This window comes from Pristis pectinata, chromosome 39 (genome assembly GCF_009764475.1).
Source record: "Pristis pectinata isolate sPriPec2 chromosome 39, sPriPec2.1.pri, whole genome shotgun sequence".
Lineage (NCBI taxonomy): Eukaryota > Metazoa > Chordata > Chondrichthyes > Rhinopristiformes > Pristidae > Pristis > Pristis pectinata.
Window position 1 is genome coordinate 1,722,296 of NC_067442.1, and position 23,422 is coordinate 1,745,717.

The following is a 23,422-nucleotide window of genomic DNA, read 5'->3' on the forward strand; positions in this document are numbered from 1 at the left end:
TCACCCAGCCCACACCCAGCTCACACCGTCAGCCAGCTCACACCCAGCTCACACCGTCAGCCAGCTCACACCGTCAGCCAGCTCACACCCAGCACACACCCAGCTCACACCCAGCTCACACCGTCAGCCAGCTCACACCGTCAGCCAGCTCACACCCAGCACACACCCAGCTCACACCGTCAGCCAGCTCACACCGTCAGCCAGCTCACACCCAGCACACACCGTCAGCCAGCTCACACCGTCAGCCAGCTCACACCGTCAGCCAGCTCACACCCAGCACACACCGTCAGCCAGCTCACACCGTCAGCCAACTCACACCGTCAGCCAGCTCACACCCAGCTCACACCGTCAGCCAGCTCACACCCAGCACACACCGTCAGCCAGCTCACACCGTCAGCCAGCTCACACCCAGCCCACACTGTCACCCAGCCCACACCGTCACCCAGCCCACACCCAGCTCACACCGTCAGCCAGCTCACACTGTCAGCCAGCTCACACCCAGCACACACCGTCAGCCAGATCACACCCAGCACACACCGTCAGCCAGCTCACACCCAGCACACACCCAGCTCACACCGTCAGCCAGCTCACACCGTCAGCCAGCTCACACCCAGCTCACACCGTCAGCCAGCTCACACCCAGCACACACCGTCAGCCAGCTCACACCGTCAGCCAGCTCACACCCAGCTCACACCGTCAGCCAGCTCACACCCAGCACACACCGTCAGCCAGCTCACACCGTCAGCCAGCTCACACCCAGCCCACACTGTCACCCAGCCCACACCGTCAGCCAGCTCACACCCAGCACACACCCAGCTCACACCGTCAGCCAGCTCACACCGTCAGCCAGCTCACACCCAGCACACACCGTCAGCCAGCTCACACCCAGCACACACCCAGCTCACACCGTCAGCCAGCTCACACCGTCAGCCAGCTCACACCCAGCACACACCGTCAGCCAGCTCACACCGTCAGCCAGCTCACACCCAGCACACACCGTCAGCCAGCTCACACCCAGCACACACCGTCAGCCAGCTCACACCCAGCACACACTGTCAGCCAGCTCACACCCAGCACACACTGTCAGCCAGCTCACACCGTCAGCCAGCTCATACCCAGCACACACCGTCAGCCAGCTCACACCCAGCACACACCGTCAGCCAGCTCACACCCAGCACACACCGTCAGCCAGCTCACACCCAGCTCACACCGTCAGCCAGCTCACACCCAGCACACACCCAGCTCACACCGTCAGCCAGCTCACACCCAGCACACACCATCAGCCAGCTCACACCGTCAGCCAGCTCACACCCAGCACACACCGTCAGCCAGCTCACACCCAGCTCACACTATCAGCCAGTTCACACCGTCAGCCAGCTCACACCCAGCTCACACCCAGCACACACCGTCAGCCAGATCACACCCAGCACACACCGTCAGCCAGCTCACACCCAGCACACACCATCTGCTTGGCACTTTCACACTGGGATTGCTGACCGCTCCCCTCTTCCGCCACCCCACCCACCCCCCACACCCAAACCACACTGGCTCGGCACTCTGAGCCTGCCCAGACAGCCCTGCACCCTCTCCCAACCCCCCTCCCACTGCACCTCATCTGCACACCCACATTCTCAGTGTTCATCCACACACACACACTCACACACAGAATCACACACACACACTCACACACGCTCATACCCTCACAGACACACACACATACTCACATACACACCCACACACAGAGACAAACACACACAGAACCAACACAGGCACACACACAGTCATTCATAGATCTGTGTACATACACTCACGTGCGTACACACACACACACACACACACAACTCCTAACAGTGTCCGTCAACCAAACGGAACAGTGATTGCGAGCGGTAGAACAAGTATCAGAACATACAAATACACACACACACTCAAACAGAGACACACACACACAGAGCCAACACAGGTGCACAAACACACAGACTCAGTCATTCAGAGAGTTGTGCATGCACACACACACTCACAGGCACCCCGATATCTTTATTAGCCACACGTACATCGAAACACACAGTGAAATACATCTTTTGCGTAGAGTGTTCTGGGGGCAGCCCGCAAGTGTCGCCACGCTTCCTGCACCAACATAGCATGCCCACAACTTCCTAACCCGTACGTCTTTGTAATGTGGGAGGAAACTGGAGCACCCGGAGGAAACCCACGCAGACACGAGGAGAACGTACACATTCCTTACAGACAGCGGCCGGAATTGAACCCGGGTCACTGGCGCTGTAACTGCCACACCACCGTGCCTGCCTGTGTGTGTCTGTACACACAGAGACTCAAACACAGAGACAAACACACACACACCTATCTCACACACACACACACACACACACTTCCCTCTCAGCCGAGACTCTCTTGGTAAGATGCCACAAGAAGGAAACAACAAGAGCCACAGGAAGCCTGCGCTGGCTGAGGGGTTGGGTCTGGGGGCGCAGATGCCTCGCTCCGGCTCCATGGCCCTGGGGAGACGGCCCCAGAATACTGTGCACCGTCTGGTCTCCCTCCCTAAGGAAGGACGGACTCCCCACCGAGGAAGGGGAGGGGTGAAGGGTCACCGGATCGATCCCTGGGACGGTGGGGGGTTGTCCCGAGGAGAGATTAGGCAGACAGGGGCGGGGACTCTGATTCACTGAGTCACAGATCCTGGAAACAGACCCTTCGGCCCAACTCATCCATACTGACCCAGCCAGTCCCATTTGGCCCATATCCCTCTGAACCTTTCCCATCCAGGGACCTGTCCGAGTGTTGTTAATGTCCCTGCCTCACCCACTTCCTCTGGCAGCTCGTTCCACGTACGGACCACCCTCTGGGTGAAAAACTTACCCCCTTTAAATCTCTCCCCCTCACTTTAAACCTGTAACCTGGGGAAAAGACTGTGGCCGTCCACCTTATCTATGCCCCTCGTGGTTTTATAAACCTCCATAAGGTCACCCCTCAGTCTCCCAGCCTGTCCAGCCTCTCCTTATAACTCGAGCCCTCCAGTCCCAGGAACGTCCCCGTGAATCGTTTCTGCCCCCTCTCCAGCTCAGTGACACCCTTCCAAGAAGGCGACATCCGTCATCAAAGATCCCCCCACCATCCGGGCCGTGCCGTCTGCTCGCAGCTCCCGTCGGGCAGGAGGTGCAGAAGCCTGAAGTCCCCACACCACCAGGTTCAGGGACTTCCCTTCAACCATTCGGTTCTTGAACCGACCGGCACAACAGTTTAACAACACTGTGACCACCTTGCACTAAAATAGACTTTTGTTCTAGTTGTGTTCTTTCTCGTTAAAATTGTGCATAACTGATGTTTTTCGTGTGAATGTTGTGTATCTGATGCTCTGTGCCCGTGATGCTGCTGCAAGTAAGTTTTTCACTGCACCCGTGGAGTGAGAGTGAGAGTGAGAGTGAGAGTGAGAGTGAGAGTGAGAGTGAGAGTGAGAGAGAGAGAGAGAGAGAGAACTCGATTTTGACTCCCTAGAGCTGGACGACCAGAACTGTGCACAAAACTCCAAACATGGTCTCACAGACAGGACAAAGGGTCCCGGTCCTCCCTACCCCGTGTTGCGTAACTCCAGTTGGTTAATGCAACTGTCGTGTTGGGTGACGGGCAGCAGGGAACGTGAACTGTCCAGCCACCAGGGTGATGTCCCTTTAAGGAGGGAGCCCTGCTGCTCACCAGTCACCCTGCTTCAACGCGGCAGGGAACACTTCAGAGGACAGTGGAGCGGTTCTGCGCAGCGTCCGTGGGGCACTAAGCACAGAGCGAGACACCAAGTGTGGACACTAAGGCAGCAAGTGGGCAGACGGGGCTGAGCTGAGAGGGCGGATGATTCAGTGCGCAGGGAGGGAGTGGTGCTGACTGGTACAGGGGAGCAGTCAAAGGTCACCCGGGCATGGGTCAGAGCGGTCCTGGCAAATCTGGTCTCAAGGTCACGGCCGACGGTGCGGAGGGTGCGCCGTGCTGGGGGAGGGGCGGGGAGGAGGGAGAACCGCACTGTGGGAGGGGGGGCCGTGAGGAGGGAGCGCCATGGATGTCGGGTGGATGGTCCCGTGACAGGTTTGGCACGGGGTGGTATTGGTGGACAACCCCTGCCAGATATAGATGTGACGTCCTTGCCCTTAGATTGGGACGAGCCTCCTCAAATTAACTCACTGAGGTCTGAAATTTTTCAATCTAATTTCCCAGCCTCTGACGCCTGGCGTTACAGCGATCCAGCACGCCATAAATCACAGCAGCCTGACAGCCTGAACCCCAACATTCCGTAAGTTCCGTCAGAGATCGAGCACGTTCAGGGGCAATATGAGATGTTGATGCGTCTGTGGGAGATGGGGCCGTCGTGGCGAGAGAGACTTGGTAAAATTACAATCAGGGGTCATAGAGCGATACAGCGCAAATACAGGCCCTTCGGCCCAACCAGTCCTTGCCAACCCCGGGGCCCACCCAGCTCATCCCAATTTCCTGCGTTCGGCCCACATCCCTCCAAGCCCTGCCCCTCCGTGTACCTGTCCAAGTGCTTCTTAAATGACACTGTTGGACCTGCCTCACCCACTTCCTGTGGCAGCTCGTTCCACACACTCACCACCCTCTGCGTGAAAAAGTTGTCCCTCAGGTCCCTTTTAAATCTTTCCCCTCTCACCCTAAACCTGTGCCCCCTAGTTTTGGACTCCCCTACCCTGGGGAAAAGACTGTTACCGTCCACCTTATCGATGCCTCTCATAATTTTAAACACTTCTATAAGGTCGCCCCTCATTCTCCTCCGTTCCAAGGAATAAAGTCCCAGCCTGGCCGATCTCTCCCTATAACTCAGGCCCTCGAGTCCTGGCAACATCCTTGTGAGGAGGGAGCGCCGTGGGAGAGGCAGCAAGGAGGGAGCGGGGAGTGCCGCGCTGCGGGAGGGGCGGCGAGGAGGGACCGCCACGCTGTCTTCCAGATGAGACATTAACCCAAGACCCCAATCTGTGGACTCAACAGACCCCATAGTCACGATCAGGAGGGAGAGTGGGGGAAGTTCTCCCGAGGGTCTTCACACAACCTGACCATCGGGGTATATACACGCACGCACTCACACACGCACACACACACACACACACGTGGCTCAGCGGAGCTTCAACGCCATCTACAACTTCACCAGTGACACCGCTGGATCACTGGCGGCGACGGGTCAGCGTACCGGAGCGAGATCGGACGCCTGGCTGAGCGGTGCTGCAACAACAACCCCTCGCTCAACGTCAGTAAAGCTAACGAGCTGATCGCTGACCTCAGGAAGGGGAAGGAGGTTGAATGTGCGCCGGACTATGTTGGAGAGGGTCAGCAGCTTCAAATCCCCAGGCATTAACACATCAGATGACCTGTCTTGGGCCCAGCACGTAGACGTGATCACAAGGAAGGTGCGCCAGCATCTTTACTTTCTCAGGAGGTTAAGCTTGTCACCCAACACTGCAACAAACCTACAGATTTACCGTTGGAAGAGTCCTGACTGGTTACATCACGGTCTGGGACGGCAATTCGAATGCACAGGAACGTAAGAAGCTGCAGAGAGTGGTGAACTCAGCCCAATACATCATGGGCACATCCCTCCCCACCATCGGGAGTATCTGCAGGAGGTGCTGCCTCAAGAAGGCAACGTCTATCATCAGAGATTCCCACTATCCGGACCGTGCCATCTTCTCGCAGCTGCCATCGGGCAGGAGGTACAGAAGCCTGAAGTCCCCACACCACCAGGTTCAGGGACAGTGACTTCCCTTCAACCATTCAGTTCTTGAACCGACCGGCACGTCCCTGATCACTGCCTCAGTGCAGCAACACTGGGGCCACTGTGCACTGCAGTGGACTTTTCTAATTGTGTTCTTTCTTGGAACTGGAATATTATTGTCACATGTACCGAGGTACAGTGAAAAACTTGTCTCGCAGGCTGTTCATACAGATCATTTCATTACACAGTGCATTGAGGTAGGACAAGGTAAAACAATAACTGGATGCAGGATTGTATAATTTATGTTTACATTTTTCTTGTGAACGCTGCTTATCTGATGCTCTGTGCCTGTGAGGCTGCTGCAGGTAAGTTTTTCACTGCACCCGTTCACACACGGACTTGTGCATCTGACAATAAACTCGACTTTGACTTTGACCTTGCTCTGCGCAGATTGACTGATGCATTTCCCACATTCCAATGGTGACCTCTCTTCAACAAGTCCTTCACTGGTCCCGAGTTACAAACTCCAGTGCACACACTCATACCAGTTTTCAGAGCCGGGGCAAGCCAATCCGCCCCTCGAATATCCTATCCCATTTCATTAAAATCACACCGAAATTGTGTGAGCTAATTGATCTGCAGGATTCACTGGAATTTCCAAAAAATTTCCTGTTATTCTTTCTGCACTAGGACTCGTCCTGGGATTTGAATTTTCCTCGGGGAATGTATTAAAACCTCCCCGACTCTGTTCCCTGTCGCTGTAATACAATATTCATAGATTTGATTTTTTATTCATTGAAAATTCAATTAGCTTTCTCTACTTCATAAATATTGCATCCATGTGGGAGAACTTTGCTTTAATTAGGTGTTGACTTGTCTCCCCCTGATGCCCTTGAGTTGGTTGGTCATGGAGGCATGGCCAGCCCAGCATGCACTGCAGTGAGGAAAGGCCCCCATTCCACAGCAGGCCAATACTCATTGATAGGGAACTTTCTCAGCACCTGTGGATGCTGGGATAGCCTGGCCTTCATTGCCAATCAGAGGCAACAATGTTAAGTCCAAGCACAATAAGATCTGGCAGGTACATGACATTGAGGTAGATAAACTCCATCCTCAGTGAACGCCTCTTGAGACACGATTACAGGGGCAGCACAAGGATTGTTCCTAGCATGGAAAATCCTCAGGGAGAGGAGGGTTCCACACTTGCCAACATCGCAGGAGATGACCCAGGGGGTCAGGCAGGTGTCAAGTACACTGTGGGAGGGGTGGTGAGGAGGGAGCGCCGCGCCGTGGGAGGGGTATGAATAGAATTAGATTAGCATAAGTGGGTGCTTGACGGTTGGCACAGACTTGGTACTGGTATTGGTTTATTATTGTCACTTGTACCGAGGTACAGTGAAAAACTTGTCTTGCACACTGATCGTACAGGTCAATTCATTACACAGTGTAGTTACATTGAGTTAGTACAGGGTGCATTGAGGTAGTTCAGGTAAAAACAATAACAGTACAGAGTAAAGTGTCACAGCTACAGAGAAAGTGCAGTGCAATAAGGTGCAAGGTCACAACTTTGTGGGCTGAAGTGCATGCTTACAATGTGGAAAAGGCCGTTCAACCCTTTGAATGTATGCTAGCTGACAGAGCAATCCCATTCGATTCTCCCAAAGTCCACACACTCACTCTCTCTCTCACACACACACACACACACACACACACACACAGTGTCGGGATCGAACCCAGGTCTCTTGAGCTGGGAGGCACCCTCTCTACCTACTGCGCCACAGGGCTGTGCGATTCTGTGACTCTCTGAAGGCCATAGGTTGCTCAGAAGGACCCGGATGTGCCCTCTCAGCCTCAGCCCTTCCCACCGGAGTCACCAGGGCCCAGAACAGCTCTGAGGAACAGGAACCAGCTTCAGCAGGAGGGTGAAGATTCATAGAACATAGAAAACCTACAGCACAATACAGGCCCTTCGGCCCACAAAGCTGCACCGGACATGTCCCTACCTTAGAAATTACTAGGCTTACACATAGCCCTCTATTTTTCTCAGCTCCATGTACCCATCCAACAGTCTCTTGAAAGACCCTATCGTATCCGCCTCCACCACCGTTGCCGGCAGCCCGTTCCCCGCACTCACCACTCTCTGAGTAAAAAACTTACCCCTGACATCTCCTCTGTACCTGCTCCCCAGCACCTTAAACCTGTGTCCTCTTGTGGCCACCATTTCAGCCCTGGGGAAAAGCCTCTGACTATCCACACGATCAATGCCTCTCATCATCTTATACACCTCTATCAGGTCCCCCCTCATCCTCCGTCGCTCCAAGGAGAAAAGGCCGAGTTCCCTCAACCTGCTTTCCTGTTCAACCAAAACCCAGCAGCAAAATACATGGCACATACCCCTCCCCCAGTACAACCCCTCCCCAGGGAGGTGGGGGGGGGGGGTTGCACTGAGAGCTTCAGTGTCCGGCTGCAGGGTGGGTGGAGTGGCAGAGAGTCAGTGAAGTGGATACGTGTCAGCCCTGAACCGATGGGAAGACACAACAGGTTCAAGAGGGGCCGGACAGACTCGTCTGCTCCCTGTGCAACTGACTGAGTGGAACCTCGGGAACCCATAAAACTCTGGTCAGGCCACATCTGGAGTATTGCATTCAACTCTGGTCGCCCCCGTCACAGGAAGGGTGCGGGGGCTTTGGAGAGGGTGCGGGAGAGGTTCACCAGGACGCTGCCTGGATTAGAGGGCATGAGCTATAAGCAGAGGTCGGACAAACTTGGGTTGTTTTCTCCAGAGCGGCGGAGGCTGAGGGGAGACCTGACAGAAATTTTATAGGATTATGAGAGGCGTGTGTCCCCTTTGACACTCACCAAATTTTATTGATGCACCACAGAAAGCATCCTATCCGGATGCATCACGGCTTGGTACGGCAACTGATCTGCCCAGGACCGCAAGAAACTGCAGAGAGTTGTGGACACAGCCCAGCACGTCACGGAAACCAGCCTCCTCTCTGTGGACTCTGTCAACACTTCTCACCGCCTCAGGAAAACAGTCAGCATAATCAAAGACCCTACCCACCCAGGACATTCTCTCTTCTCCCCCCTCCCATCGGGCAGGGGATACAAAAGCCTTAAAGCACGTACCACCAGGCTCAAGGACAGCTCTACCCCGTTGTTATAAGACTATTGAACGGCCCCCTAGTACGATAAGATGGACTCTTGACCTCACAACCTACCTGATCGTGGCCCTTGCACCTTATTGTCTGCCTGCACTGCACTTTCTCTGTAACTGTAACACTTTATTCTGCACTCTGTATTGTTTTCTCTTGTACTACCTTAATGTCCTAACTTGATATGTTGACACCTGCTGCCTGCAGCTAATGATCAAGTTTCAATTGATTGAACAGAATTAAATGAACAGAAAATTTGTAATTTTCACAGGATTTCCTCTGGTGGTAATAAGACACAGGGAAGCATATAAAATGGACTGAAAACTTCTGTACAGATATAGAAGGGAAATCACTGAACTGAGCTGGGAGGAATTATATTGGGGAATAAGGAAGTGTCAGAAAAATCATACAGTTTATTTCTGCCTTCACGAAAGAAGACCCAGAAAACCTCCCAGAAGCAGCAGAGTCCGGTCAACGAGGACTTCAAAGAAATAAGCAGCAAAGAAACAAAAAATCAGGTGGAGATTAGCGAGGGCGTCAAAGGTTATGGGGGGAAGGTGGGAGAATGGGGTTGAGGGAAAAATAAATCAGCCTCATTCTGCTCTTGTGTCGTATGGTCCTATCCAATGAAATGATGTGTATGGACGGCATGCAAAACAAAGTTTTTCACTGTCCCTCGGTACACGTGACATTAATAAACTAATTTACCAGATAGAGTAGACAGCCAGGATCTTCTCCCCAGGGTGGAAATGTCTAATACCAGAGGGCATGCATTTAAAGTGAAAGGGGGAAAGTTCAAAGGAGATGTGCAGGGCAAGTGTTTTTTTTTAAAAGCACAGAGAGCGGTGGGTGCCTGGAATGTGCTGCCAGGGGTGGGGGTGGAGGCAGATACGATCGAGGGGTTTAAGAGGCAGTTAGACAGACACGTGGATGTGCGGGGAATGGAGGGAGACGGACACTGTGTAGACAGAAGGGATTAGTTTAGTGAGGCGTTTAAACACTAGTTCAGTACAACATCGTGGGCCAAAGGGTCTGTTCCTGTGTTCTATGTTGTTTGACAATGCTCCTTGGTACATCTGGCTTGTTAAAGCCTCTGTATAAATCAGCGTCTTTCATCATTTAAGTATCTGTAGCTTTAATACACAAGGAGAATACATTTTGACAGCAACAATGGCTCACTGACTGTGCTCTGCACACAATAATTAATTCTCGGTTCTACCCATCACGTTCAGTCAGAGACTGAGGAGAAACTCTCAGCGATGAAGAGGGAGGAACAGGAGGTTTATTCTGTGACTAAATACTGCTTCATGATTCAAACATGCATAAATCATTTTATGCAGAGCGTGGGCAGGGATCAGGAGAAAACCTCCCGTCTTGAGGGTCACTCGATGGAAAATACCAACCTATTATCCTGGATGGAATGTTCTGATCATGCAGAACACTCCCCCGGATGTATCCCAAGCCCCGGCACCAAAGGGGGAGACTCCCACGGACACATGGCTCTGTCGGAGAGGGAGGGATGGAGAAGGGGGATTCCAGAGGGGCCCAGGCAGCTGAAGGCACGGCTGTCAATGGTGGAGTGACGGGAATCGGGGCGGGGGGGGTGGTGGTGGGTGGCAGAGTGATGGTGCAGAGCTTAGGATTGGGGGGGGGGGAAGAGAGATTGAGGAGGGGTGTAGGGGGTCACAGAGAGGGAGGGGTATAGGGGGTCACAGGTGGGGAGTGGCATAGGGAGTTACAGAGATGAGGTGTAGGGACCGGAGGGGGTCACAGAGACGGGGAGGGGTGCAGGGGAGGGAGGGAGTCAGAGACGGGGAAGGCTGTAGGGGCTGGAGGGGGTCACAGAGACAGGGAGGGGTGTATGGGAGGAAGGGGGGGTCACAGAGACAGGGAGGGGTGTATGGGAGGGAGGGGGGTCACAGAGACAGGGAGGGGTGTATGGCGGGGGGGTCACAGAGACAGGGAAGGGTGTAGGGGAGGGAGGGGCTCAGAGATTTTAAGTTGCCCCTACTGTGTGGGTGAGGGGTAGAATCTGAGGAGGGGGAGGCGGGGAGTCAATGGGATCGTTGTATGTTTGTGATTTGGTGTTCGGCACGGACTCGGTGGGTCACAGTGCCTTTCTCCCCTCTGCGTGACCCCACTCCAGGTGATTTCCCTGCCCCTCCTGCTGCCCCTCAGTGGGATCTTGCTGTGCGGAAGGGACATCCACCCTGCTGCTCGCAGGGGGCACTGCTCTCTCCTCTCTGCCCCCGCCAGCCCCCCCACCTCATTCAGCCGAGGAACTAGGCGACGAGACTTAGGTCCGAGGCCCCGTTGCCCTTGACAACCTAACCTCCCCAGGTCCTAATTACATCTTGCGGCCTGCCCCAGCTGGGTTTGTTTGCCTGTCGCAAGTCGGGACGTCCCGCTGATTGATAGGCCTTTTAATCTGGTCTCGTCTGTTTTGATTTTGGTCTCATCTGCTTTTCTCTTTGAGTCTCTGCAGTCTAATGGCAAATAAAACCCTCGGCCATCGAGTTGGGAGTGCACATCATTGAAGAATTGACAGTTTTACAACGACCCAAGAGGTCTCCTGGGTGAAAGGAGGTGTTCAGGCCCCGGTTGCTAAGCACAGGTCTGGGCCTACCCTCGCAGGCCGAAACCCGGCTAATTTGCTTTGCTCATTCTGTCTCATTTCTTTCCCCCCGCCGACAGCACACGGCGTTGCTTGGGGCAAAGTAATTAGCAATAAAGACCGGCGTTCCTACAATAAAGAAACTTCCCCGGGGCCTGGCCCAGAGGAATTTGACACAAGAAGAAGCACCTTGCTTATAATTGGAGAGACGTCCACAGTGTTAGTCAAATAGACAGTAAAGTGTTCCGTCTCTGAAATTATCCCAGCAAGTTCGATGCTGAGCGACTCCTGTTCTTGCTAACGAGACGCCGGTTCTGGGGACTTTTGGGAGGGTTGGGAGGGTTTGAACTCCCAGTCAACAGTGAGGTGCTCCCTCTGCAGCGCCGCTCCCCCTCTCTGTACCCCCTTCTGGCATTTACACCCCTCCCCGTCTCCGTGACCCCCTCCCTCCCCTACGCCCCTCCTCGTCCCTGTAACCCCCTCTGGCCCCTACTCACCTCCGCCTCTGTGACCCCCTCCGGCCCCTACACCCCTCCCTGTCTCTGTGACCCCCTCCCTCCCCTACAACCTGTCTCTGTGACCTCCTCCCTCCCCTACACCCCGTCTCTGACCCCCTCCCTCCCCTACACCCCATCTCTGTGACCCCCTTCCTCCCCTACACCCTTCCCAGTCTCTGTGACCCCCCTCTGGCCCCTACACCATCGACGGCCGTGCCTTCAGCTGCTGGGGTCCCAAGCTCCGGAATCCAGTCCCTCGTCCTCACTGCCTCCCTCTCCCCCTCCTTTCCCAGCCAGGCTGTGGGTCGCTGAGAGGGCTGGGGAGGGGCCTTGCTGGACTCATTCACTCTGGGACAGCTCTGAGAAGGGTTCTGAGGTCAGAGGGGAGGTCAACAGGTGGGTAACTGGTCAACAGTCAACAGTTGTTAACTGGAGGTTACTTGACGAATCACCGTGTCCCTCGCCCACACCGGGTCAGCGTCCTGGGACGAAGCTCTGTAACTCTATCCAGTGGCCAAGTGACAACGACTTCCATCACAGAGGACGCACCGGAGGGTTTAAATCCCAGTGGGGCACAGGAAGATCCCACGGGTTCCACGGATGGGCAGCAGAGGGTTAGACCGACTGTCGGTCCTGGAGGAAGGTGCTCCCGAGTCTCCGGCTGTGCCCGAGGTCACCCACGGAGACCAGATACGCCCCCCCCACCCCCAATCACGGAGTGTGGTATCACTGGTGAGACGGTGGGGGGGGGGGCGGGGGGGCGGTGGTGCAGTTAAATATCACTGTTCCTGATTGGTGGGTGGTGGGGTGGGGTGGGGAGGAGCGGTACAGAGAGACAGAGAGAGAGGGGGAGGGCGAGAGGGAGGGAGAGGGGATGGGAGGAAGTGGGGAAGGCGACTCTCACACAGATACTGTGACCGGACAGGGAGGGGTTCTGGGGGAGCCTTTGTCTGGGCGATGGTAGATCAGTATCTGAGTGAGATCAACTTTCCCAAATCCATTCATCTCATCTCCTGGAGAAAGTACCAAGGGAATTTGCTCGGTGTGACAGTGGGCTGTCCCACAGTCAGTGTCCAACATAGCAACAGGGTGGGGACAGTGAGGACTCAGGGGCCAGAGGGGGTCACAGAGACAGGGAGGGGTGTAGGGACCAGAAGGGGGGGGTCACAGAGACGGGGAGGGGTGTAAAGGTGGGAGGGAAGGGGTCACAGAGAGGGGGGGCCACAGGCTGGAGGGGGGGGGGGGTCACAGAGACAGGGAGGGGTGTAGGGGCCGGAGGGAGTCGCCTCCCTACTCACACACCAACTCCCCCTTAACCCCAGCATCAATACAACTGCAGGAACCAGAACATTCCTAATGACCCCTGTCCCTAGGCCATGAGATAGCAGAATTAGGCCATTCGGCCCATTGCGCCTCCTCCGCCATTCAATCGTTGCTGACTTTTCCCAACCCCATTCTCCCACCTTCTCCCCGTGACCCTTCACCCCCTCACCGATCCAGACCCCATCGATCTCTGCCTTAAACACACCCAATGACTTGGCCTCCACAGTCTCTGTGGCAACGAATCCCACAGATTCACCGCCCTCCGGCTGAAGAAATTCCGCCTCATCCCAGTTCTAAAGGGACGTCCCTTTATTCTGAGGCTGTGCCCTCGGATCCCGGACTCTCCCACTGACGGAAACATCCTCTCCACGTCCGCTCTATCCAGGCCTTTCAGTGTCCGAGAGGTTTCAATGAGATCCCCCCTCATCCTTCTGTACTCCCATCAAGGACAGGCCCAGAGACATCAAATGCTCCTCGTACGTTAACCATTTCATTCCTGGGATCATTCTCGTAAACCTCCCCTGGAACCCTCTCCAATGCCAGCCCATCCTTCCTTAGATACGGGGCCCAAAACTGCTCACAATACTCCAAATGTGGTCTGACCAACGCCGTATAAAGCCTCAGCATTACATCCTTGCTTTTATATTCTTGTCCTCTCGAAATGAACGCTGACATTGCGTTTGCCTTCCTTACGACTGACTCAACCTGCAAGTTAACCTGTAGGGAATCCTGAACTCGGACTCCCAAGTCCCCTTTCACCTCAGATTTCGGATTTCACTCCCAGTTTAGAAACTCAACTAGACCTGGTCACGGTGGAATACTGGAAAATTTCCCTCCTGTCCAAATCAAGGGAATGATTAATTGAGTAGGAAAATCTCTGTGTCAACCACCTCCTCCTCCCTCTCACTGACACAGGGGGAGAGGGGGAGAGAGAGGGAGGGAGGGAGATGGACAGAGATTCTCTTTACAAAGGATGGTCAGCCCAAGATCTCTACCCACTGGCTTTTGAAATGACTCCTTTCCAAGATGGCCTGACATCTGATGAAATGAAACTCTCCCCAAAGCTGCCAAGCAGCTGATAAGAACATCAGCCTCCACTAATATGCTAGACAGTGTGTTTCTGGGATAATCCAGTGAGGATTAAAGACAGACACACTTATCCCAGCTCTTCACTCAGGGAATTAGTGCAGAAAACACAGCTCAACAAAGCGCTCACCAATCTGCCTGTGCTCAAGCAAGGAAGGAACCAGCACAGACCCAACCCAGTGTCACACGCTCCCGGGGACAGACACAGGGTGAAGCTCCCTCCACACCGTCCCATCACACACTCCCGGGGTCAGACACTCCTGGAGTGAACTCCCTCAACACCGTCCCATCACACATTCCCGGGGTCAGACACTCCCGGGGTGAAGCTCCCTCCACACCGTCCCATCACACATTCCCGGGGTCAGACACTCCCGGAGTGAAGCTTTAAAACACAGGACAGTCCAGCACAGGAACAGGCCCTTCGGCCCACCGTGTCTGTGCTGAACACGATGCCGAATTAAACTAAACCCCTTCTGCCTGCACACGGTCCGTCTCCCTCCATTCCCTGCACATCCACGTGTCTGTCTAACAACCTCTTAAACCCCTCGATCATATCTGCCTCCACCCTCACCCCTGGCAGCACATTCCAGGCACCCACCGCTCTCTGTAAAAAAAAAACTTGCCCCGCACATCTCCTTGGAACTTTCCCCCTCTCACCTTAAATGCACGTCCTCTGGTATTGGACATTTCCACCCTGGGGAGAAGAGATGCTGATTGTCTATGCTATCTGTGCCTCTCATAATTTTATAAACCCCCTCAGCTTCTGCCGCTCCAGAGAAAACAACCCAAGTTTGTCCGGCCTCTCCTTATAGCTCATGGCCTCTAATCCAGGCAGCGTCCTGGTGAACCTCTCCCGCACCCTCTCCAAAGCCCCCGCACCCTTCCTGTAACAGGTCGACCAGAACTACACACAATACTCCAAGTGCGGCCTGACCAGTTTTATACAGCTGCAACGTGACTTCCCGACTCTTGTACTCGACGCCCCGACCGATGAAGGCCAACACGCCGTACGCCTTCCTCACTGCCCAGTCGACCTGTGTGGCCACTTTCAGGGAGCTGTGGACTTGGACCCCAGGATCCCTCTGTACATCAGTGTTCCTTAGGGTCCTGCTATTTCCTGTATACTCCTAAACGTGGAGGGCACGAGTGGAGAGAGGAAAGGACAGGGAATGGCGGGGAAGGGGCCAGGAAAATGAGGGGGAACCTTCCATGCTCTGGGTCTGGAAATTTCGGGGAGAGGGTTCCACTGACGTGTCACCTTGACCACCTCGGACACACCAATCGGCGGATGAACAGTGTGGGATACAATAACCCCTGAAACGAGGTCAGTCCTTGGAATGCTGGGATGGACGGGGGAATATGCCCGTTGAAGGGGCAGTGCCTCGAGGGAAGTGCCCCTCAGGAAGTGTCATTCCCTGTGCACACTCCCTCCTGAAGCTCAGCATTCCCTCAATGCCCACCCATCTCAGGAGCACAGGGCACAGCCTGGATCTTTGAGGAGAGAACGCTCTGTTCTATTTTTTGTCTGTGTGTCACTAACTGGGTCGGTGAAGTCCCCGATGGGAAGGAGCCCACCATAGATTGCTCAAGAGGGCGGGGGGAGAAAAGAAGGTCACCTTTAGTTTAGAAACAAGCCCCACAAGTCTGTGTCCTCAGCCATCTACTCTACTCCCTATACACTCACGACTGTGGGGCCAGGATCTGCTCCAACTCCATCTACAAGTTTGCAGATGATACCACCATTGTAGGCTGTATCTCGAACAATGATGAGTGAGGGTACAGGAAGGAGATAGAGAGCTTAGTGACATGGTGTCATGACACCAACCTTTCCCTCATTGTCAGCAAAACAAAAGAGCTGGTCATTGACTTCAGGAAAGGGGGCGGTGTACATGTTCCTGTCCACATCAACGGTGCTGAGGTCAAGAGCTTCAAGTTCCTAGCGGTGAACATCATCAATAGCCTGTCCTGGTCCAACCACGTAGACGCCACGGCCAAGAAAGCTCACCAGCGCCTCTACTTCCTCAGGAGGCTAAAGAAATTCGGCATGTCCCCGTTGACCCTCACCAATTCTTATCGATGCACCATAGAAAGCATCCTATCCGGATACATCACGGCTTGGTACAGCAACTGCTCTGCTCAGGACCACAAGAAACCACAGAGAGTCGTGGACACAGCCCAGTGCGTCACGGACACCAGCCTCCCCTCCACAGACTCTGTCTACACTTCCCGCTACCTCGGTAAAGCAGCAGACATAATCAAAGACCCCACCCACCCCGGACATTCTCTCTTCTCCCCCCTCCCATCGGGAAGAAGATACAAAAGCCTGAAAGCACGTCCCACCAGGCTCAAGGACAGCTTCTATCCCGCTGTTATAAGACTATGGAACAGTCCCCTAGTACAATAAGACCTCACAATCTACCTCGTCGTGGCCCTTGCACCTTACTGTCTGCCTGCACTGCACTTTCTCTGTAGCTGGGACACCTTATTCTGCATTCTGTTATTGTTTTTACCCTGTGCTACCTCAATGCACTGTGTAATGAATTGACCTGTACGATTGGTGTGCAAGACAAGTTTTTCACTGTACTTCGGTACAAGTGACAATAATAAACCAGTTGTGCACTGGTGGTGGTTAGGAGTCACGTCTACAAACAGTCGTAGAACATCTGAATCACACAGCACAGAGACAGGTCCTTCAGCCCAACCGGTCCGTGCCGACCAAGATTCCCATCCCAGCCGGTCCCATCTGCCCGCGTTTGGCCCATATCCCTCTGAACCTTTCCCACCCACGGACCTGTCCGAGTGTTGTTAATGTCCCTGCCTCACCCACTTCCTCTGGCAGCTCGTTCCACGTACAGACCACCCTCTGGGTGAAGAAGTTGCCCCTCAGTTCCCCTTGACATCTTTTCCCTCTCACCTGGGGATACGAAAGATTCTGCAGATACCGGAACATAGAGCAACACGCTCACAGCGCTGGGGGAGCTCAGCCGGTCGGGCAGCCTCTGTGGAGGGAGACGGGCAGTCGACGTTTCGGGTCGAGAGACAGATGAAGGGTCTCGACCCGAAACATCGACTGTCAATCTCCCTCCACAGATGCTGCCTGACCCGCTGACTTCCCCTGGCTGTTTGTGTGTGGCACCTTAAACCTCTCCTCTCTAGAGTTAGACTGCCCCCACTCTGGGGAAAAGTCTGTGACCCTCCGCCTCAAGGGTTGACATACGGGGAGTGTTTAATGTCTCTGGGCCTGTCCTCAATGGAGCTCAGAAGGATGAGGGGGAATCTCATTGAAACCTCCCAGATACTGAAAGGCCTGGATAGAGCGGACGTGGAGAGAGTGTCCCATCAGTGGGAGAGTCCGGGATCCGAGGGCACAGCCTCAGATTGAAGGGACATCCCTTTAGAACTGGGATGAGGAGGAATTTCTTCAGCCAGAGGGCGGTGAATCTGTGGGATTCGTTGCCACAGAGAACAGTGGGCGCCAAGTCATTGGGTGTGTTCAAGGCAGAGATTGAGGGGGTCTGGATCAGTGAGGGGGTGAAGGGTCACGGGGAGAAGGTGTGAGAATGGGGCTGAGAGGGAAAAGTCAGCCACGATTGAATGGGGGAACAGACTCGATGGGCCGAACAGCCTAATTCTTCTCCTATATATCTATGCCCCTCGTGGTTTTATAAACCTCCATGAGGTCACCCCTCAGCTTCCTTCGCTCCAGGGAAAACAGTCCCGGCCTGTCCAGCCTCTCCTTATAACTCCAGCCCTCCAGTCCCCGGAACATCCCCGTGAACGGTTTCTGCCCCCTCTCCGTTGCCTTGGTAATGGGGGCGACCAGAACCAAATGGTCCAACTGCGGCCTAGTTGGTGGTAGGATCACTCAGTCCCGAGGGCAAGATAAGCTGGTCTCAGCCCGAGTCTCTCCAGCGCCCCAACCCTGATCCCCGTAAATGGACCATCACCACCCCCCCCCCACAAAAGGAATTTAACCCGAATTTATCCCTCTACCTCAGCTGATGGTCCCCTTTTATATTCCCGATTTCCTGGGCAAAGGTTGGGATTTAACTTTCAAATGCCTGGGACTCAGTGGGACCACCTCACAGGGGAGTCTGTGTGATGCATCACCTGGTCCACCTGCCAAACCGTGCTTCAGAAAGTCGTCATTCAGTCCAAATCTGTGGCGGTGAGGGAGCGCCGTGCTGTGTCCGACCCTGGGAGTATGTGAGGGGACAGTATGGAGGGAGCTTCATCCTGTGTCTGACCCCGGGAGTGTGTGACGGGACGGTGCGGAGGGAGCTTCACCCTGTGTCTGATCCCGGGAGTGTGTGACGGGACAGTGCAGAGTGAGCTTCACCCTGTGTGTGACCCCGGGAGTGTGTGATGGGACGGTGCAGAGTGAGCTTCACCCTGTGTGTGACCCCGGGAGTGTGTGACGGGACGGTGCAGAGTGAGCTTCACCCTGTGTGTGACCCTGGGAGTGTGTGATGGGACGGTGCGGAGGTAGCTACACTGTGGGAATCTATTCTGGTTGTTGACCCTGATCTCGACCTCCCCAGCAGAAACACTGCACAGGTTCCCTGCCTGTGAGACTGCCACAGTGGGAATCATTAAATGCAGGAAGAAACCAGGCACATCAGCCATCAGCGCAGGGAAGCAGGACTCAGATCGTACATCTTGTTCACCGCATGGATCTGCACTGACCTCTTTTGCAGTGCCCTTGTAAATCCACAAGCACACTCACACAGTGAGATTGAGGCGCCAACTGATTTACACTGGGATGGACACACACAGGGACACGCATCACACACTCATACAGCCACACACAAACACACAGAGGAAGATACCCAAGCTTGTGCACACAGGTACAGAGAGGTGTACAGAGAGTGACACACACTGTTAGACATGCACACACACAGACAGACACACACACACAGAGACAGACACACACACATACAGAAAGATGCATACACACAGATGCACATACACAGACAGACACACACAGAGGAAGATACCCAAGCTCGTGCACACAGGTACAGAGAGGTGTACAGAGAGTGACACACACTGTTAAGCAGAGATGCACACATACACACACACACACACACACACACACACACAATTCCAAACTCAAGCTGCCATTGCCCTGAGCTGCACGGTTGCTGGCTGTGGGACTGCCGGGGAGCTGACACGTGACTGACTCTCCCCTCAGCCGTGTCCTTTTGCCGCGCTCCCTTGCCTGCTGAATTAGCTTCCGACAAGATCCGACGGATTTTCCCTGGATTCTGGCTCTGGCCTTCTCTTCGCCCTGTGTGCCAAACAGCTGTCCCCACCCCCCACTCTCTCCCTCTACCCACCCTCTCTCTCTCATTCAACCCCCGTCGCTTTCACCCTTCAATCTGTCAGCCACTTTCTCCGCACTCTTTCTCCCCCTCCATTCTCTCCCTTTGTCCTCCCTCCCTCCTCTCTCCCCCTCCACCTCTCCCCCTCCCTCACTCTCTGCCTCTCCTGACCTCTAGCTCACTCCCTCCCTCACATCTCTCCCACTCTCTCCTTTTATCTCTGTCCTTGTCCCTTTCTCTCTCCCCCTCAGCTGCCACTGCCCACCTCTCCCCATCTCCCGCTCGTCCCTCGCCCCGTCCCACCCCGATTCCTCCCCCACCGCCTCGCTTTCTTTGTTCCCCGACAGCCTCGTTCCCCGAATCCACATCTATCCGGTGCTTTCTGCGCTCCCTCTCACTGATTACCCCGGACTCCTCTTCCTTTGTGCTTCCCTTCCTGTTGAAACAAAACTGTCAGCCTCTCCTCATTGTTCACACTGCCTTCCGGGTCCCGGCTCCCACATACACTGCCGACTGTTTGCTGCTGAAGAGCTCTGTTGGAAACGATCTCACACACTCTCCCTCACACACTCTCCCTCTCTCTCACACACTCTCCCTCTCTCTCACACACACTGACACACTCTCTCTCTCCCTCTCATACACACACCCTCTCACACACACACACCCTCTCTCTCCCTCTCTCTCACACACACATTTGCACACATGTTCACACTCACACAGTACATGGATGCATACACATATTCACACACATATCTATGTCATACTACATGGATACGGTTACATTGTAGTCATAAAATGTATACAGAGACATATTCAGAACATGTACCCACATTCATCCTTTATATACAACACAGTACATGCCCACACACGATACAAACAGACACTAGGAAGGCACTTACACATCACACACGTGTGTACATACAGCCCATACATGCAGTGAATGTGTACCACACTGTGCATTTTCACACAAATCAGATTTATTACTGACTTATATGTCATCAGTACAAATATGTGTGCCCCCTCCCAGAGTAACTGCATAAACCACACACACTCTCCCCTCCTCCCCCCCACCCTCCCGCCCCCCCCCCACACACACACAGGCCAGTTATTACTGATCTGACAGCCAGGATTTCCCCGACAGACTGTGTCACTACAGCCACACACTGAATTTCACTTTCACTTCAACGTGTCCACGAGAAACTATTGCACAAACTCTGAAAATTCTATCAGATCTTTTGCTCAATAAAATGTGCAGAAACTGCTCAAAGAAGATGGAAAGCAAGAACTCGAATCCCACCCCCGGTCTCAGAGCGCTTGGGAGACCCCTGGTGAATCACAGCCTGGTTGTTTTGTTACAGAGGAGAAGGGAGAGAGGGGGAGAAAGAGGGAGGGAGAGGGGGAGATGGGGAGAGAGAGAAGAGATGGGGGAGGAGGGGAGAGCGGTGCGTGTGAAACACTCGAGCCCCGTTACACTGCGTCCCCGCACTAACAAAGGAGACACAGCCGGTGATCACCGGGTCCGCACTGGCAGCCCCGGCCGTCCGCCGCTTGCACCGACAGCCGCTGTTTGCAAGTCCGGGGGGGAAAGGACCGGGGACCCCGTGTAACCGGGGGATCGGGGAGGAGGGGGGGGGGACCGGGGACCCCGTGTAACCGGGGATCGGGGGGACCGGGGACCCCGTGTAACCGGGGATCGGGGGGACCGGGGGACCCCGTGTAACCGGGGATCGGGGAGGAGGGGGGGGGACCGGGGACCCCGTGTAACCGGGGATCGGGGAGGAGGGGGGGGGGACCGGGGACCCCGTGTAACCGGGGACCCCGTGTAACCGGGGATCGGGGAGGAGGGGGGGGGCCGGGGACCCCGTGTAACCGGGGATCGGGGGGACCGGGGACCCCGTGTAACCGGGGATCGGGGGGACCGGGGACCCCGTGTAACCGGGGGACCGGGGAGGAGGGGGGGGGGACCGGGGACCCCCTGTAACCGGGGATCGGGGAGGAGGGGGGGTGACCGGGGACCCCGTGTAACCGGGGATCGGGGGGACCGGGGACCCCCTGTAACCGGGGATCGGGGAGGGGGGGGGGGTGACCGGGGACCCCGTGTAACCGGGGATCGGGGAGGGGGGTTGGGGGGGGACCGGGAGCCAGTTACAAGACCGAGAGCCGGTTACAGGACAGCGGACGGACCGGGAGCCCGGGCTGGTTCCCCTCGCTGCATTGCACCCCCGTCCCCTGCCCCTGCCCCTGCCCCTGCCCCTGCCCCTACCTCGCCGGACGGTCAGCAGCAGGCTGGCGGTGCAGAGCAGCCGCAGCCCGGCGCCCCGCAGGCTCCCGGCCATGGTGTGTCCGCACTGAGCGCCGCTCCCTCGCCGCCACCTGCTCCCGGGCCCGCACCTTCAGGTATGCTAATATATGCTAATGATTGCTGATGTGTGCCGCCTCGGGGCGGGGCTGGGGACCGGCCCGTGGCCAATGGCAGCGGCGGAGGGGGGCGGGGGCGGGGCTGCAAGGCGCAGCATGCAAATTGCATGCAAATGACTCAGAAACTTGCTCCCAGTGGTTTATGTCAGTGTGTCAGTGTGTGTGTGTGTGTGTCTGTCTGTGTGTGTCTGTCTGTCTGTCAGTGTGTGTGTGTCAGTGTGTCTGTCTGTCAGTGTGTGTCAGTGTGTGTGTGTGTGTGTGTCTGTCTGTGTGTGTGTGTCTGTCTGTGTGTGTGTGTCTGTCTGTCAGTGTGTGTGTGTCAGTGTGTCTGTCTGTCAGTGTGTCTGTCTGTCAGTGTGTGTCAGTGTGTGTGTGTGTCTGTCAGTGTGTGTGTGTGTGTGTCTGTCTGTGTGTGTGTCTGTCTGTCAGTGTGTGTGTGTGTCTGTCTGTCTGTCTGTCTGTGTATGTGCCTGCCTGTGTAGTGTGGGTGTCTGTGGTTGTGTGTGTGATCTGTTTGGTCTGTGTGTGTGTGTGTGTGTGTTCACTGTTGAGGTTCAACTACATGGATGGGTGTATGTGTGTTTGTGAGTGAATACTGTGTGTCTGTGTATCTTTGCGTCTGTGTGTTTGTGTGTTGTTGGTGTGTCTGTGTGTACATGCTGTGCATCTTTGTGTCTCAATGTTGTCTGTTTTGTGTGTGTCTGTGTGTATCTCTCTCTGTGTTGTTGGTGTATCTGTGTGCACATGCTGTGTATGTGTTTGTGTGGTGTGTGTATTGTGTGTCTTGTGATCTGTGTGTGTTTGATATATCTGTGTGTCTATGCATGTGTATGTCTGTGTGTGCCCATGTATGTGGCTAGCTGTATGCACATCTAATGTGCATCCGTGTGTGTGAGAGAGGGAGACACAGTATATGAGAGTCTGCCTCTCTCTGCCACTTCCTCACACACACACACACACACACACACACACACACACACACACACACACACACACCATCTCCATTTCTCTCTCTTTAAAATGTCTCCATGGAGACCCCGTCCTTAAAGGCATTCTCCTGATGAAGAGATCTCTGATGGAACGTATGGGGTGTCGGGAGGTGAGTCCCTTTCCGCAGGATCCCCACCCTCTGACCTGCCCCGGCAGCCGTGGTGTTTCTGTGGCTGGTCCGGTTGAGTTTCTGGTCAGCGGTGGGCCCCCCCCCCCCCCCCCCCGATGTTGAGGGTGTGGGTCTGGGCGATGGGAACACCACTGAATGTTGAGGGGAGGTGGTGAGA

General features: G+C 55.0%; 1 protein-coding gene across 2 annotated transcripts in view; it reads right to left on the reverse strand.

The window, feature by feature from the left end:
• Positions 1-22,117, reverse strand: part of cadm4 (cell adhesion molecule 4) — a 92,017-nt gene extending 69,900 nt beyond the window's left edge. For both annotated transcript variants that reach the window (XM_052045514.1, XM_052045512.1), the window contains exon 1: positions 21,991-22,117. In XM_052045514.1, the coding sequence (XP_051901474.1) occupies positions 21,991-22,063 (73 nt within the window). In that variant the 5' untranslated portion in view covers positions 22,064-22,117. The remainder of the gene's footprint in view (positions 1-21,990) is intronic.
• Positions 22,118-23,422: the final 1,305 nt, after the last annotated feature.